This window comes from Lithobates pipiens, unplaced genomic scaffold (genome assembly GCF_037356315.1).
Source record: "Lithobates pipiens isolate NorthernLeopardFrog02 unplaced genomic scaffold, aLitPip1_a1.2 Scaffold_18, whole genome shotgun sequence".
Classification (NCBI taxonomy): domain Eukaryota; kingdom Metazoa; phylum Chordata; class Amphibia; order Anura; family Ranidae; genus Lithobates; species Lithobates pipiens.
Window position 1 is genome coordinate 635,833,711 of NW_027507758.1, and position 13,818 is coordinate 635,847,528.

The 13,818-nt window shown below is 45.3% G+C and overlaps 1 protein-coding gene across 1 annotated transcript in view; it reads left to right on the forward strand.

Annotated features, from left to right (window-relative positions):
• The first annotated feature begins 2,954 nt into the window (after positions 1-2,954).
• The window catches only part of LOC143986892 (uncharacterized), a 133,079-nt gene continuing 122,215 nt past the window's right edge, over positions 2,955-13,818 (forward strand). Inside the window, exons 1-7 of the mRNA XM_077485298.1 lie at positions 2,955-3,082; positions 3,171-3,294; positions 3,411-3,508; positions 3,598-3,819; positions 3,909-4,136; positions 4,466-4,607; positions 11,010-12,169. Coding sequence (XP_077341424.1) covers positions 3,210-3,294; positions 3,411-3,508; positions 3,598-3,819; positions 3,909-4,136; positions 4,466-4,607; positions 11,010-12,169 — 1,935 coding nt within the window. The 5' untranslated portion in view covers positions 2,955-3,082; positions 3,171-3,209. The remainder of the gene's footprint in view (positions 3,083-3,170; positions 3,295-3,410; positions 3,509-3,597; positions 3,820-3,908; positions 4,137-4,465; positions 4,608-11,009; positions 12,170-13,818) is intronic.

Genomic DNA, 13,818 nt, shown 5'->3' on the forward strand with positions numbered 1-13,818 from the left:
GAAAGCGCCTGAAAAACGCCCCAGTGTGAAAGGGGTCTAACTGTTAGACTTTATGAGATGAAGGGGAAAAAATAAAATAACAAAAATCGGCCTAACATATCGGCCCAAAAAAAATATGCATAATATATAGGCTATCGGCTGCGGCAATTTCTAAATATCGGCATCGGCCAGAGAAAAACCCATATCGGTCGACCTCTAATTTCCACCCTTTACTCTCAGCTGGGGCTCTTTGTATCCATATAACAGATGTTCTACATGACTAAATCTGACATCAATTTTACTGCAAAATCAAAGGGGCCAAAATGTCTCCCCCCCGAGCAGTAATATATTTCTATCCCCCTTGGTGGGAGTGGAGATGACCCATCTATAAGGATATACAGTACATACACACACAGCACAAGGCCATGTTCACACTATGAGATGTTTCTCAGGGCTGCAGTTCCTCTGAGTTCCATACGGTGGTGAGCTCACCTCTACCTAGACAGGAAGTCTCTATGGAAGACAGGAAGTGATGTCAGGTACACACAGGAAGTTCTGGGTGAAAGGTGAGTCAGGAAGCAGTAGAGAGGAGACGTTGCTGGAAGTGGCAGCAGAGGAGGTAATAAGATCTTATTTTCTATTTACACCCAGTAACCCCCGTCATGTCCGTCCTCTTCCTCCATAGTCACTGTGGTGTCTTTTATCTCCAGCAGATGATACACACATATATAGTGTCCTCCCCTCTGCACTATTGTATTCTGACAATGGGGGGGCGCTCCTCCGCTCTCAGAATACACAGATCAGTGATGAAGCTATTGGCTGCAGCCGCTGATGGAGTGACTTTTATCTCTCAGTGACCACACATGGATGGAAATGTAACCAATTGCTGCTCACACGTCGCCTGCCACCAGATGCCATCAGTGTCCCCAGCAGAGTCCGTCCATATATCTGTGTCCCCAGCAGAGCCCAGTCCTTACATCACAGTGTCCCCAGCAGAGCCCGGTCCTTATATTACAGTGTCCCCAGCAGAGTCCGGTCCTTACATCACAGTGTCCCCAGCAAAGCCCGGTCCTTACATCACAGTGTCCCCAGCAGAGCCCGGTCCTTACATCACAGTGTCCCCAGCAGAGCCCGGTCCTTACATTAGTGTCCCCAGCAGAGCCCGGTCCTTACATTAGTGTCCCCAGCAGAGCCCGGTCCTTACATCACAGTGTCCCCAGCAGAGCCCGGTCCTTACATCACAGTGTCCCCAGCAGAGCCCGGTCCTTACATCACAGTGTCCCCAGCAGAGCCCGGTCCTTACATCACAGTGTCCCCAGCAGAGCCCGGTCCTTACATCACAGTGTCCCCAGCAGAGCCCGGTCCTTACATCACAGTGTCCCCAGCAGAGCTCGGTCCTTACATCACAGTGTCCCCAGCAGAGCCCGGTCCTTACATCACAGTGTCCCCAGCAGAGCCCGGTCCTTACATCACAGTGTCCCCAGCAGAGCCCGGTCCTTACATCACAGTGTCCCCAGCAGAGTCCGGTCCTTACATCACAGTGTCCCCAGCAGAGTCCGGTCCTTACATCACAGTGTCCCCAGCAGAGTCCGGTCCTTACATCACAGTGTCCCCAGCAGAGTCCGGTCCTTACATCACAGTGTCCCCAGCAGAGCCTGGTCCTTACATCACAGTGTCCACAGCAGAGCCCAGTCCTTACATCACAGTGTCCCCAGCAGAGACCGGTCCTTACATTACAGTGTCCCCAGCAGAGACCGGTCCTTACATTACAGTGTCCCCAGCAGAGCCCAGTCCTTACATCACAGTGTCCCCAGCAGAGCCCGGTCCTTACATCACAGTGTCTCCACACGGGGGGAGTGAAGGGTTTGCGGTGGCTACATTTAGATCTCTTCCTTGTGTTCAGTGGAGAGGGGAGGGGTCTCCGATCTGTGCAGCCAGTCGGCTTGAGTGTACAAGAGATTTGTCTACTTATACACTGAAGAGAGAAGTCGATGGGCTGCCCCTCCCCTCTCCACTGAACACACAGAGAAACAGTCCTCGTGGCGGCAGCCATCTTTTTGTAGCCCGCTGAAGTTTTTGCCCAAAACTGTCCCGATTTCCTGGGACAAAAGCAAAATCCCAGGATTTTAATCGAGATGAGCTTCCAAAATCAGAAGGAGGGTCACAAAATCTGGATTTTCCTGGGAAAAACTGTTGGCAAGTATGTATTCCTCGTCCTGCCTGTTTCCTTGGATTGATTTTCTGTGTAGTGACCCCGGCTTCATCTCTTGGATGCGCTCATCTGTTGCTTGTCCTGACCTTTATCCTGATTCCTGGATCTCCTCCTCATCTCTCCTCCATATCCTCTTACACAGCTTTTCTCCACACCTGCAGTGATCCTGGGGGGTGGAAACTTGGCCCCAGAACTCACCAAAATCCATCCCCACCATTAGGAGTTCTGTTGAAAATTGTCTGTTATTTATACTCCGTCCCTCCGCACGTCACCTGATCACATGAGAGCTTACTTTGACCTTTACCATACAGAAATCTGTCAGGAATCGGTGAAAGTTCTCGCCTTAGTTTAGGAGACGTAGGACGCACCCAGGAACAATAATTTGGTTTTCACAGGAGCCTCATATTGAGGGCCCCTCAAATGTCCCTCCATCCAGAGTCTATATGTTCTATGACATCACACTGATCTCACAGCTCCTCCTCCCAATGTCCCTCCACCCTGTTTTTTTTTTTATTTCCTCTGATGCTCTTAGGATGTGGGCGGACCCTTGGCATCCTCACTAGCAAAGTGGGACTGTTGGTCCTGCATTGTATGTAATGATGTCAGAATACCTGCAACAAGCATTTAACCTGTGTAGTGTGAGGGTTCTTTGTGGGTTAAATTGTACCTCAGTATTAAAGTAGGACTTTAATAAAATGGAAATCTGAATGATGAAGTGAGGAGGATTCTGGGAATATCATTTGATTTTACTATTTGTGTTCAGATCTAGAGTTTTCCTCCTGTGAAGTCTGGAGATCATATGACCATCACATTGCCTCCACCTCCCTCCCTGATAGAATAGAGAAATACAAAGAAGATTCTAGAAGTCACCAGAGAGATGATGGAGGAGAGGTGAGGAGGATTCTGGGAATTCTGGGACATTATCCAGTAACAGACAAGGGATGTGTCTGGATGGTGACTGTATCATTGTGTGTGTCAGGTTCCTATAAGGTGTCAGGATGTCACTGTCTATTTCTCCATGGAGGAGTGGGAGTATTTAGAAGGACACAAGGATCTCTACAAGGACGTCATGATGGACAATCAGCCGCCCCTCACATCACCGGGTAAGAGGAGACTTTATTGTAAAGGAGAGAGCAGTACGGAGGCTCCACCTAGATCCCCCATCATCTGATAAACACATAGAAACAATGTATTCAGTCAGTGTGTGTGTTTCCTACAGATGGATCCAGTAATGGGAACCCACCAGAGAGATGTCCCCGTCCTCTGTATTCCTGGGATTCCACACAGGAAGGTCACACCATCCCCCACCATCATCAGGTAGATGAGGAACAATCACTGATAGTATCCTTAGGATCTGTACATTATCTGCATTGTTACCATTGATGTTATTTTTATTCTATATTCAGAGTGGAAACCTGAGAGATTCTAAAGATGATGGTAAAGAAGAGATAAAAGAGGAGGATGATGAGGATGGGGTGATGGAGGAGCTTATAAAAGAACACAAAGATCTGTACCAGGACACCATGGTGGAGTCATCCAGCTACAGAAACCCACCAGAGAGATGTCCCCGTCCTCTGTATTCCCGGGATTCCACACAGGAAGGTCACACCATCCCCCACCATCATCAGGTAGATGAGGAACAATCACTGATAGTATCATTAGGATCTGTACATTATCTGCATTGTTACCATTGATGTCATTTTTATTATATATTCAGAGTGGAAACTTGAGAGATTCTAAAGTTGAGGTTAAAGAAGAGATAAAAGAGGAGGATGATGAGGATGGGGTGATGGAGGAGTCAAAGTTTCTAAAAGAACACAAAGATCTGTACCAGGACACCATGGTGGAGTCATCCAGCTACAGAAACCCACCAGAGAGATGTCCCCATCCTCTGTATTCCTGGGATTCCACACAGGAAGATCACACCATCCCCCACTGTTACAAGGTTGGTGGGACGGAGCATCTAGAACATGAACTTGAGGAGACGGGGGGTTTATTTGCTAAAGACAAATCCTCTGTGCACTTGGAAGTGCAGTCACTGTAGATCTGAGGGGAACATAGAAGGAAAATAAAAAAACAGCATTTGTTTGGATATGATTGGATGATATAAATCAGCAGAGCTTCCCCACATTTCAGATCTTCCCCTCAGATCTACAGCGACTGCACCTCCAAGTGCACTTATAGTGCGTAGTGGATTTGCCTTTTTTTATGTGATGTCACAATGATAAATCTTATATTTTACAGATGATATTCTCTCTCATTTTCTTGATTTAGAGTGGAGATCCAATGGATATAGAATTTGAGGTGAAATCAGAAGAAGAAGAGAGGTATGTGAGGGATGATCAGCAGTCTATGGAGGAGGATGGAATAACGGGGACATTTATAGAGGAGGACACTCCTACAGAGATCAGCACAGGTGGGTCATTAACACTAAATACATTCCTCCACCCATACTGCTCACTGATTGGTCTGGAGTAGAGCAAGGACTGCATGATATAAGCCTGTTGCCACTGACTCCTGCATGCCAATAATATGAGTCCTGACCCTTACACTATATAATCTATGTTGTACATTACATTCTCCTGACCCTTATACTATATACTCTATATTGTACATTATATACTCCTGACCAGGGCCGGTGCAAAGATTTTTGTCTACTTAGGCGAAGATGCATTTTTATGCCTCCCCAACCTTCCTCCCGCTACCTCCCTCCCTTCCACAATGTAAACCCCCACCCCCTTATGACAGTGGGAGTAAGTGGGAGCATTTACAACATATAATAATGTACAATATTAATTTAAAGATACACACTCCACAAACCCTTTCCCTAGTGTATCATCACAGCGCTGTGAATAACTCAATATTTTATATCTTAGCTGCCACTTACCATACAATGTCACATATAAATAGGTGCAAACAAAAATAGTAGTAAATTTCCAAAAAACTAATTAGTTGCACGTGGCGCTATAACCTGTGTACCTTTCAGTGCACAAATCCTCACCTCCTCAGTGATCTTGTCTCAAATCATAAATTGTCTAATCAATAACAAAATATATACCTATTAATCACTCAGTGAATACCCAAATATACATTTAGATTACACATATAGTAAAAAATACATATAAATGAATGTGAATATAGTCCATCCACCACACAATATTCAAAAAAGCATCCAGATTACAGAAAGTCTTTCTATGGTGTGGTGAAGGAGTCACTTGTAGAAAGGAATCTGAACACTGGATATTCTTCTTATGCATTTATAGAAAGACTTTCTGTAATCTGGATGCTTTTTTGAATATTGTGTGGTGGATGGACTATATTCACATTCATTTATATGTATTTTTTACTATATGTGTAATCTAAATGTATATTTGGGTATTCACTGAGTGATTAATAGGTATATATTTTGTTATTGATTAGACAATTTATGATTTGAGACAAGATCACTGAGGAGGTGAGGATTTGTGCACTGAAAGGTACACAGGTTATAGCGCCACGTGCAACTAATTAGTTTTTTGGAAATTTACTACTATTTTTGTTTGCACCTATTTATATGTAATAATGTACAATAGTCAAGTGCTACAATGATGGTAAACTGACGCGTTTCGACCACGCCAGGTCTTCTTCAGAGGATTTGTACGCTGTAAAAGCAGTAGCATAAATTGAAGTAGTGATATAATAAGATCTGATAACTGTAACTACATCATATTATCTTTATAATTACCGCTTGCACCGCGTTGCACAGTGTCTCCTGGACCTATATCGTCAGGATAGAGTCCCTCATCAGATCCCACCAAAGACCCCCCCCCCCCCTGGCCCGTAGGGCACACCAGTCGGGGAGGGGGCCAGCAAACCGTCCTGGCGTGGCTTTACGAGGAGTCACAGCATTGGGTTCCCAAAATCCCGGGTGGGTAGCCGAGGGCAAGAGACGCACCTGTGGTTGAGCATCAAATATCACCTGCATCAGTCTCCTAATTAATATAGATATTGTCAATGTGATAGACATGGGTGTCTAAACTTAATCATACAAGAAAGAAGATGAATATGTATCCAGGAAAACCTAAGGGTACATTTCTGAAGAAAAAAAAAAGGGAACGGGGGAAGGGGAAGGAAAAAATGTGGGGAAAGAGAGGGAGGAAGGACAGGAAGGGTGAAGTGAGGGATGCATAGTGGAACAATGGGGATGAGAGGGGAGTGTAGAAGGACATGGAAAAATGAAGTGAAAAGGAAAACACGTATAGGGAGAGGGGGGAGGGAAAAATGGAAAAAGGAAGGAACAAAGGAGAGAAAAAAATGTATTTTTTTACCAAAAATGGGAAAGGAAAGGGGGGAATGACTGCATAAAAAACTATCAACGCTATGACCAAAAACTAAAAAGCAAGTGTGTGGTGCCAAATGTGTGTGCGAAAAGGAAAAGGAACTAGCTAAATGCAATTGTCTGAGTGATGAGTGTGGAAAATTAAATGGAGAAAAAAAAAATTAACAAAAAGGGGAAGTTAAAGTGAAGATGAAATGCAAATGTGAAAAAACAGCAAACATTGAAATATGAACCAAACAAGGTGAAGGAACGAAAAAAAAGAAAAAAAAAAAAAAAACGGGAGATCAAAGAGTGGTATAAAAGATACCTTCGTTTTCCTGGATTATAATTTCCATATGCAGAGATTGCCGGCTCCTGTCCGTCCAGGTTGAGCTTCCCCAGAGTCAAACAATAAATAGAGCCAACTTACCTCCAATTGGCCAGTTAACTTCTCCACAGGTGTGCTATATCTCCACCCCACCCGGTGGGAATATTGTCGCAATAGCGGCACTATGCCAGTGAGTCCCCCGGCGTTCCCGGAAGAGTTACTCCTGGATCTACCATCCTTTCCGCCGCAATCACATGACGCTGTGACGTCACGTGCATGGCCGCGCCCCCCCCTCCCGCATGCGCGGGACATCCAAATACCCAAACGCGCGCGAGAGCCCGCACATATAGCAACGGAGCCCGGAAATTATCCGGAATGCCGCTTTCAGGGTAAGCTACACTCCAGATGGTCCCGCCATCTAGTGGGTGTTTAACCAGTTCCCGACCGGCGCACGCCAGTGTACGTCGGCAGAATAGCATGGGCAGGCATATTGGCGTACAGGTACGTCCAATCTTCAATGCCGGTCGGGACCCCCGTGAGTCCAGTCGCGAGTCCCGCGGACTCGATCGCCACGGGCATACCCGCGATCGTCTCACAGGGCTGCTGAATGGAGGAAATGTCGTGTAAACGGCATTTCCCCATTCTGCCTAGCAACTAGTGACGCTGATCTCTGCTCCATGTGGCAAAAAAAATCAATAAATGCTGGAGCTATGGATATGATCGTAGCCACCACCCGCTCACCTAAACCTATCGGGGCTCCAAAACTATCTCTGGAGAGAATAGGTAAATAGCGATGAGCGCAACCTCCAAAATGATGTGATGATCACTAACAACAATACCAGTAAATAGTGATAAATAATGGATAAATAAATCACGTAATGATGAATAATCCAAGTAAATAAATGTGAAAAAAAGTTCAAAATATGAAATAAAAAGGTGGTCAATAAAAAATAGAGAAGGAAAATACTGTGTATAGTTCAAACAAAAAATTTGAGATGTACAATAAAATTGCAGTTCATAAGTCAAATAAAAATAAACATAAACAGCTTCTTGTAAAGTGCTTCTCATGAAATCTTCCTTAAATAATGAGCTCACAGAGCGCTTACCTCATCGGCAGCTGAAGACGGCATAAAACGAGCTCCCAGTTGTTCAGATCTCCAGATACGATTGTCGGGTCAGCCCTCCCTCCATCCGATCGGTGGTTCATCGGCAGCTGAAAAAGCATAAAACGAAATCCCGGGCTTTCGGATATCCAGATAACAACCGTCCGGTCAGCCCTTCATCTGATCGGTGGCTCGAATAATGGTCCGGGGGGTTAAGCAGCAGTGGCAATGATGATCAGTCATAAGTGAGATCCTCAGAGGCTAAAACTCTGGTTCGGCTACATCTGGAGTATTCCATCCAGTTCTGATCACCAATCCTCAGAAAGGATGTGCGGGAGCAGATCCAATAACCCCTACAGGGATATCTCGCACAGCATATAGGCTTAAAGTAGCGACTGTTCCCCTAGATAGATCATGCAGCCAGACTCCAACCTTTCCCTGCTGATACTGTTCCCCTACATAGATCATGCAGCCAGACTCCAACCTTTCTCTGCCAATACTATTCCCCTAGATAGATCATGCAGCCAGACTCCAACCTTTCCCTGCTGATACTGTTCCCCTACATAGATCATGCAGCCAGACTCCAACCTTTCCCTGCCAATACTATTCCCCTAGATAGATCATGCAGCCAGACTCCAACCTTTCCCTGCTGATACTGTTCCCCTACATAGATCATGCAGCCAGACTCCAACCTTTCCCTGCCGATACTGTTCCCCTACATAGATCATGCAACCAGACTCCAACCTTTCCCTGCCGATACTGTTCCCCTACATAGATCATGCAACCAGACACCAACCTTTCCCCCCCGATACTGTTCCCCTACATAGATCATGCAACCAGACTCCAACCTTTCCCTGCCGATACTGTTCCCCTAGATCAGTGATGGCGAACCTTGGCACCCCAGATGTTTTGGAACTACATTTCCCATGATGCTCGTGCACTCTGCAGTATAGTTGAGCATCATGGAAAATGCAGTTTCAAAACATCTGGAGTGCCAAGGTTCGCCATCACTGCCCTAGATAGATCATGCAGCCAGACTCCAACCTTTCCCTGCCGATACTGTTCCCCTAGATAGATCATGCAACCAGACTCCAACCTTTCCCTGCCGATACTGTTCCCCTAGATAGATCATGCAACCAGACTCCAACCTTTCCCTGCCGATACTGTTCCCCTAGATAGATCATGCAACCAGACTCCAACCTTTCCCTGCCGATACTGTTCCCCTAGATAGATCATGCAACCAGACTCCAACCTTTCCCTGCCGATACTGTTCCCCTAGATAGATCATGCAACCAGACTCCAACCTTTCCCTGCCGATACTGTTCCCCTGCATAGATCATGCAACCAGACTCCAACCTTTCCCTGCCTGGCTGCATGATCTATCTTGGGAAACAGTATCAGTACATCAAGCCTATATATTCTTTGCGAGATACCCCTGTAGGGGTTATTGAATCTGCTCCCGCACATCCTTTCTGAGGATTGGTGACCAGAACTGGACGGAATACTCCAGATGTAGCCGAACCAGAGTTATGGTTGGTTCATACTTTTTTAGCCTCTGAGGATCTCACTTATGACTGACCATCATTGCCATTGCTGCTTACCCCCCCGGACCATTATTCAAGCCACCAATCAGATGAAGGGCTGACCGGACGGTTGTTATCTGGATATGCGAACGCCCCGGGAGTTCGTTTTATGCTTTTTCAGCTGCCGATGAACCACCGATCGGATGGAGGGAGGGCTGACCCGACGATCGTATCTGGAGATCTGAACACCTGGGAGCTAATTTTATGCCGTCTTCAGCTGCCGATGAGGTAAGCGCTCTGTGAGCTCATTATTTAAGGAAGATTTCATGAGAAGCACTTTACAAGAAGCACTTTACAAGAAGCTGTTTATTTTTATTTTTTATTGGACTTATGAACTGCAATTTTATTGTACATCTCTTTTTTGTTTGAACTATACACAGTATTTTCCTTCTCTATTTTTGATTGACCACCTTTTATTTCATATTTTGAACTTTTTTTCACATTTATTTACTTGGATTATTCATCATCACGTGATTTATTTATCCATTATTTATCACTATTTACTGGTATTGTTGTTAGTGATCATCACATCATTTTGAGGTTGCTCTCATCGCTATTTACCTATTCAATTTCAGTGCACTTGTACACTTTAGATTGAGTTGCGATCTCAGTCTTTCTTTATTTATATCATTATATTTTATTTTAGCTTCACTTTAGTTATCTACACTAGGTAAGCGCTAGAGATTCACCATTTTATCTCTGGAGAGAAAAATCTCTTTCTTGGACTCTTCCTCTCTATTACTAGCAAAAAGGCACAGTTTGCCCATAGCCAAAATGGCGCTCGTTCGCCCGGCCGACCAGTGCGCATGCGCGAACCGGCGCTCTCTGACAGGGGCATCCGTTCAGGTCCGCCTAAAAAACGGACAGGCCGACCTGAACGAATCGGTGGTGTAAAAAGGGGCATTATTCTTCACTGGTGCGTGGAGGTATAAGGAAAAAAAGAAGAGTGGGGCAGGGCCTAACTGGTCTTTAATTTATGCTATTTCATTGGTCCTGAGGGAGGGGAGAAAGGCGGAGCCTATCACTAGTATGCTGCCATGGTGGTGTCAGGAAAAGAGGTTTAACCTTAAACTACGTAGAGGGTTCTTTACTGTAACAGCGGCAAGGATGTGGAATTCCCTTCCACAGGCAGTGGTCTCAGCGGGGTCATCAATAGTTTAAAAAAATGATTAAATAAACAACTGAATGACCACAATATACAGGGATATACAATGTAATACCGACATATAATCACACACATAGGATGGACTTGATGGACTTTTCAAACTCATCTTCTATGTAACTGTCACTCCAATAAAAGACAGTTCTCGTTGTTTCCTCACTCTCTGACTAAGGTCCATGAATAAAGAAATGATCTGGTAGGAGATCAGAGGACCCATTTACTAGTTACCTTGAGGGGGGAATTGTAAGATCCTCAGAGACAAAGCTGCCTGATGTGGGCGGAGTCCTGTTTTAGGAGAACCAATCAGCTCATGTCTAGTAATAATCTTTTGTATTTCTATTTTAGTAGATGGACGGGAGATGAGGAAAACCTCAGAGGATTGTCTCACTTTGTCTCCAGACTGTAAAGTAGAAGATGAGGACATCACACAGTATAGTCCAGGAGAAAACCCGACTACCTCAAATGTCCATCCGGCACCACACAGTGTAGATGGACCATCGTATTCCTCTTATCCTGAGGAACCTCAGACTGTGCGGGACGGGGCCGTCCTTCCAACAGAGAAGAGGTTTTCCTGTACTGAGTGCGGGAAGAGATTCCGTTATAAATCCCATCTTAATGTGCATAAAAGATCTCACACAGGGGAGAAGCCGTATTCCTGTCCTGAATGCGGGAAATGTTTTTCAGACGGGTCCGGCCTTTCCAAACACCAGAGATCTCACACGGGGGAGAAGCCACATTCCTGTCCTGAGTGCGGGAAATGTTTTTCAGAGAAGTTCAGCCTTTCTACACATAAAAGATCTCACACGGGGGAGAAGTCATATTCCTGTCCTGAGTGCGGGAAATGTTTTTCACGGAAGTCCAGTCTTTACACACATCAAAGATCTCACACAGGGGAGAAACCATATTCCTGTCCTGAGTGTGGGAAATGTTTTTCACTGAAGTCCACTCTTTACCAGCATCAGAGATCTCACACAGGGGAGAAGCCGTATTTCTGTCTTGAGTGCGGGAAATGTTTTTCACTGAAGTCCAGTCTTTACACACATCAGAGATCTCACACTGGGGAGAAGTCGTATTCCTGTCCTGAGTGCGGGAAATGTTTTTCACTGAAGTCCAATCTTTACAATCATCAGAGATCTCATACGGGGGAGAAGTCGTATTCCTGTCCTGAGTGCGGGAAATGTTTTTCAGTGAAGTTCAATCTTTACCAACATCAGAGATCTCACACAGGGGAGAAGCCGTATTCCTGTCCTGAGTGTGGTAAATGTTTTTCACTGAAGTCCAATCTTTACACACATCAGAGATCTCACACAGGGGAGAAGCCATATACCTGTCCAGAGTGCGGGAAATGTTTTTCAGTTAAGTCCAATCTTTACACACATCTGAGATCTCACACGGGTGAGAAGCCATATTCATGTCCTGAGTGCGGGAAATGTTTTTCACAGAAGTCCACTCTTAACACACATAAGAGATCTCACACTGAGGAGAAGCCACTTTCCTGTCCTGAGTGAGGGAATTGTTCCTCACTGAAGTCCTGTCTTCCTGTACATCAGGGATCCCACACAACCCTTGAGGTGTATTAGTGACTTGAGTGTGGGAAATGTCTTCTATATGAATATTGCTGGACATCACACCTCTCATGTGGGGAAGAAGCACATCCTGATATACACCTCAGATATACTCCATGGCTGATCTTCATCATGTAAGAAACAGTTGATAAGGAGATCAGAGATCACCAAAGACATGGATGAAGTGTTGTACCGTGTTGCCCATGATAGTAGTAGAAAAATAAAAATGGAGTCATTACCTTTCATTGGCTGAGTACATTTTGTGGTGGAAGATTTCACAAACACAAACAGTCATAGTGTTTTCAGTGATAGTGGTTCTGTCATAGCGTATTCAGTGATAGTGGTTCCCTCATATCGGCTTCAGCCATATCGGTTCTGTCATAGTGGTTTCAGTCTTAGTGTTTTCAGTCACAGAGGTCCAGTCATAGCATTTTTAGTCATAGCGGGTGCTGTCAATGTGTTTAGTCATAGCATTCCAGTCATAGCACGTTCTGTCTTAGTGGGGCTGTCATAACATGTTACAGTTATGGCGGGTGCTGTCACGTGTTCAGTCATAGTGTGTTTGGTCCAGCATGTTCTGTCATAGTGGTTGTCATAGCGTTTTCAGTAGGGGTGCAACGGATCAAAAAACTCATGGATCGGATCGTTCCTCATATCAGTCAGGGATCGGATCATTTTTCAGATCAGCAAATAATAATTGAATTTGCAAAAACCTGTGAAAATGCCACCACCATATAGTCCCCACTGCAGTATACATCTCCCCCACTGTAATATCCATGTCATCTCCCCAATGTAATATTGGCTGAGCATGGATGGGTATGGCTGGGTATTGGCAGGATATTGCAGAATATTGGCAGGATAAGTATTGGCAGGGTAAGTATTGCAGGTATGTATTGCAGAGTATTGGCAGGGTATTGCTGGGATGGCTGTGGCTGCCATCCGATTTCTCCCCTCCACTGTATAGATCAGTACAGAGAGGGGAGAGAGGAACCGGCGTCATCATGACGGTTTGTTTACAGGTTCTAAACGCCGACGGGTGTACCAAGATGGCCGCTGCTCCAGAACTAGGCCGACGCCGCAGCCTTTCCTAAAGCTGAGACCGCGGAGTGTGCCGATCCGAGCGGGGTGACCCGTTCGGATCGCGGATTGGTGCCGATCCATTGCACCCCTAGTGTTCAGCCACAGTGTTTTCAGTCATAGTGGTTCTGTCATAGCATTTTCAGTCATAATGGTTCTGTCACAGTGTTTTCAGTCATAGTGGTTCTGTCACAGCATTTTCAGTCATAGCGTTTTCAGTCATAGTGGTTCCGTCATATCAGCGTCAGCCATAGCGGCTCTGTCACAGCTTTTTCAGTCGCAGCATTTTCTGTCACAGCGGTTTCAGTCACAGCAGTTTCAGTCATAGCATCTCCAGTCACAGCGTTTTCTGTCACAGTGGTTTCAGTCTTAGTGTTTTCAGTCGCAGCGGTCTAGTCATAGCATTTTTAGTCCTAGCGGGTGCTGTCAATGTGTTTAGTCATAGCATGTTCTGTCTTAGTGGGCCTTCATAACATGTTACAGTTATAGCGGGTGCTGTCACATGTTCAGTC